Consider the following 4,564-nt stretch of genomic DNA (forward strand, 5'->3'; position numbering starts at 1 on the left):
ATTAAGTTATAACTAGGCTGGCTTGCAAATAGCGAAGAGCTAATCGCGGCAAGCCAGACTATACAAAACAATTATATTTTTTTGTAACAAATCCCGTCGGTAACTGAGCGAAAACATCTCTTCCGTGAACAACTTTCTTTATCACTAATCTCTGCTCTGCTTTCAAACTTTTCTCCGCGGGAAATAACTAGAGACTTCTATCTAAAGCTTCGGGAAGGTCACTTTCGAAACTAGGCTCAGACTGTAGCGATAAGAAATAGCGAGGATTACTCACCCGCGCGAAACATGTGTGCGTGGCTGTTTGCAGCCGGCCGCCCGCCCGTTCGGCATACTTGTCCAGCCCGTGCAAGAGAAATTCCCACGTCCGATTAAGCTGGAGTGAACCAGTATTTCTGCTGACACAAGAGAGACTACACGAACGAAAATGGCCTAGTTGCATGGACCGAAACTGTCGAAAGTTATCGTACGCGGGAGTTTACGAATTTACCTTCGAAAAGTCCACAGCCTGATTTCCTCGGTTGATGTTTTTTCAGATTGATTACAAACATGCTAAATTTCGAGATGTCTTCGGTTTAATGGGTCTCTTTTCAGTGGTAATTCTCGATCGAGGGAGACTCTCCTGCACAAGGCGGACAAGTAATGGCGAACAGGCGATCAACAGTTTGCAGGTAAACACCTTCGAATAAGAGGTCACGAAAGTAACACGAAAAATGCTGGACTCTGATTGGGCACAAAAATATTTTTGTGCCCAATCACAGACAAGGATTTTAATGGGTTTCGGAACTGGTCGGTTGAGAGCTCGCTCTTTCGTTCTTGTAAACTTTGCCGCTTCGACTTCCTTTTGACCCAACTATCTGCCCCTGGGTCTCCGAGGATGGTTCATATCATGTCATATACAGGCTCTAGGTTCCCCAAAACTATATATACAAGAGATATATATCACGCAAGACAAATCTGTTGGACCAAGGGTCGGACCTATTGTTTTGAAGTTAATGTCTTCCCGTTGGCCTTTTTTGTTGGAAGCTCATCGTCTTAGGGCCTCTTCATATGAGCCCGGTCGACCGGGCTGGCTCGGTTTCCGAGATCTCGCCTCTCCACTCTTTTCTTTACAAAAATTTCGATGTGTTCATATGAGAAGGCGGGCTGGCCCGGTTACCGAGATCTCGGTGATCTCGGTAACCGGGCTGGAAATTTTTCCCATATGAACACTCCAGCCCGGATACCGGGACGTCTGTGACGAAACATTTTTAACTGCGCATGGCTTGGAAGGTCGCTGACAAGTCGGAACGCGGTTCCCGCGATCTCACGTGTTCAACATGGCGTCGTCGTGTGAAGGACCGTGTGAAGTACAAATGAGTTCGAATTCAAAGCGATTTCGCTGGGATACCGAAATGATAAGCCAGTTGATCGACTGTTTGCTGCAATACAAATCAAAAATGGAATACAGAAGCCTTGACTTCGACGCCGACAAGCAAATCCAGTACCAAGAGCTGCGAGTGGAGATGGCAAAACTTTATGAGGATGATGTAGCTCTGTTTGGTCCTGTGACAGGTATACCTTTGCCGGAAAATTTCGACAGGCTTAACGAGGAAGAGAAAACCAAAGCCAAGAATCGTGTAAAAGAGTCAAAGGATTTGATAACAAAAGGTCAGAAGAGAGTGATGGAAAAAGTGAAAGAAATCAGACAAAGTTTCTCTAAAGCTGTAGTTTCTGGTAGCAGGAGTGGAAGTGGGAAAATTGTTTACGAATTCTACGATAAACTGATAACACTGTGGGGTGGTTCTGCTGGCACAGAGCCCCTTTCTTATGGTGTGGGAGGAGATGATTTTGTGGAAGACAATGAAGCTGCTCGAAGTCACCCAGAAGATGATGAAGTTAGTTTGGATTCGGAAACTGCAGGTTCGTCTGCAAGTTCAAGTGAGCTAGGCTGTAGAGATGATAGTAGTAATGAAATTGACGGTGTGGCTCAAACCAAGAAACGGAAAGGTAGCTGTGTGCCCAAACTTATTGACAATAAACGGAAGCATTTGCAAAAAACTCTGTCTGCAGCCCAGAGGGATGAGTTACTTATTAAAGAAGCTAAAGAAGATGCCCTATTTCGGAAGGACCTAGCTGAGGCCATGCGGGAATCCACAGCAAGTTTTTCCCGAAGTATTGAAAGTGTTAGTAAAACTATGACCGATCTGGGTGCAGGGGTTTGTCGATCAATTGAGATGCTCTCACAAGCATTGCAGCAACCTGCAGCACGGGCACCTGTGAATAATAATTTATTCTATCAAAACCCAATACAAGTGAGACCTCCAGAAGCTGAGGGTGTGTATACACAGTTCTATATGCCACAAAGCCAGCAAGATCCCAGTAGCAGTGGAAACTTTTATTATCAGCAATAAATGCCGCAAAGTTAACTTCAACCTACATGTACCAAATGGAAATAACACCAACTTTTGAACTCTCAGCTGGACAAAGAATTTGAACTACATATTTCAATACTTGATGTTCGGGGAATCCCCTGTTGTTCATATTTTTTGTTTAGGTAATTGTAAAAATTCAGAGACAAATCTTGCCAATTAGTTGATATTTGTTTTGTAATTAGGGAAGTGGTCAAAACTACTGTATTCGAACAGGACCTACCAAACCACAAAAGAGATGGTGGCCTCTGCCTGCACCACCCTTCCTCAACCTCAAAAAATGGTGTCTTTATTGCATAGCCTCCCCTCTATCCAGCAGTAAAAAATGCCAGTGAGATTCAAACCACACTCTTCGTATTTATCTAGCAATGCTGACTCTTGCTAGCTGAATATTTGTGTCAACTCAAATTTTGAAGCCAATAAAATTTTGTTAGTAATGTTCACGAGATAGGTGGTGTCTTTGATAACCACCCTACCCCAGATAGGTGGGTCCTCTTCGAACAAACTTATTATGACCAGTTCCCTTATTGTATGTGGAAATTAGTTAACATTTAATCTTAATATCAACAATTTAACTAGAAAGGTGGCACCTATTGTGTCTGTACTGCAATATGAATACTGTTAGGTCAAGACAGTGTCAGCCTTGTCAATATCTGCTTACACATTATTAACCTTTGTTCTGAATATGTTTAATAATATGTTGTTGTAGCCTATGTGTAGCCATATCCACCCCCTAAAAAGAAAAGGAAGAATGTTCCCTCCTGCCATTTCTCCCTGGGATTGGGTGTAGCTGTGCATAAGCTTAAGTTGGAGTTGTAAGGATCTTTTAGTAATGTTGCTGAACTAGGGGTGTGTTTTTTGGGAGAATCCAAAAACGGATTTGTGATCTCAGATCATTTGCATCATGGTGCATCAAAGGAACCGACGAATCCTTGTCCAGAGTGGATTCGTTGGTTCCTTTGATGCACTATGATCAGAATGATCTGAGATCACAAATCCGTTTTTGAATTCTCCCAAGGAAAACGCACCCTAGTTTATTTCAAATTTATTGTAGCAAGTGAACAAATAAGTTCAAGTTTGAAGTCTAAGTCAAAGGCTCTGCAATACTAACTCCGTGAGGGTTTTCCTGACAACAATTCCTTCTCCCACATCACAAGAGTAAATTGGATCAGGGTTGTTTTTAAACTGAGCTTCGTTGTCCTTCATCAGTTCAATTTGAGCCCTGACCAAATCCTGGTCAATGTTCACAGTATACTTCTCACAATAATTGTGTAACACAAAACATGCATAAATAATTGTTGGAAGAGCCTCAAGTTTGAAGTCCATTTTTGTAGTGAGTATGGACCATCTTGCCTTAAGTCGCCCAAAAGCACATTCGATCTGGTTTCTGGCAGAACGTAACGTGTTGTTGAAAATGACTTGTTCATTGCTGGTGCATGCATCATACTCTTTCATGCAGAAAGGGAGCAATGGATATGCTGGATCACCAATGAGGTAATTAGGTATTTTGACACTTCCCGGGACTGGAGTTTGAAATGTACTTGGCAACTTATTGCTTCTCAATTTGGCATGGATGGAAGAATTGGCAAAAACTTTTGCATCATGCGCACTTCCTGGCCACCTGCATTCAACATCCATAAATGAACCTTTGTAGTCGCACACAGCCTGTACACTTAGTGAAAAGAATTGTTTGTAGCAGAAAAAATCTTGTGAGTTCTCTGAAGGGCATTCAATTGGAATATGCGTACCATCAATGCAACCAAAAGCTTGTGTCATACCAAATGTTGCTTCAAATTCTGCTACTTTCACCCTCATGCTTTCTTCATCTTTTGGGAGATGGAGATATTTTGGGCCAAGATAGTTTGAAATAGCCTGACAAACCTCACTTACAGCAGCTGATGCAGTGTTGACTGCAATTCCAAAACTATTAGCTGTGTCTTTTAAAAAGTACAATGTAACTGCTACCTTTTTTTCTGCACTCAGTGCCCTGTGCTTAGGTGACTTTGGGTTTGGTGAAATGTAAGGCCTCAGTTCAGATACTAGGTTCAAAAAGCATGCCCTCGACATCCGGAAGTTTTCTTTCCAACATTCTTCAGGTGCTACTCCTGTCCAGATGTTTTTCCACCACAAGTCCGTTCGACCAGGTTTGTGCCAAC

General features: G+C 42.5%; 1 protein-coding gene across 1 annotated transcript; it reads left to right on the top strand.

Moving 5' to 3' along the window:
- The first annotated feature begins 1,345 nt into the window (after positions 1-1,345).
- LOC146485319 (uncharacterized) lies at positions 1,346-3,345 on the top strand. Its single transcript, XM_085103689.1, has one exon. It carries the CDS (start codon positions 1,353-1,355, stop codon positions 2,388-2,390), a length of 1,038 nt encoding a protein of 345 aa, XP_084959815.1. The 5' UTR covers positions 1,346-1,352; the 3' UTR covers positions 2,391-3,345.
- Positions 3,346-4,564: the final 1,219 nt, after the last annotated feature.

Source organism: Pavona decussata, unplaced genomic scaffold (genome assembly GCF_977016875.1).
Source record: "Pavona decussata unplaced genomic scaffold, jaPavDecu1.1 SCAFFOLD_27, whole genome shotgun sequence".
NCBI lineage: Eukaryota > Metazoa > Cnidaria > Anthozoa > Scleractinia > Agariciidae > Pavona > Pavona decussata.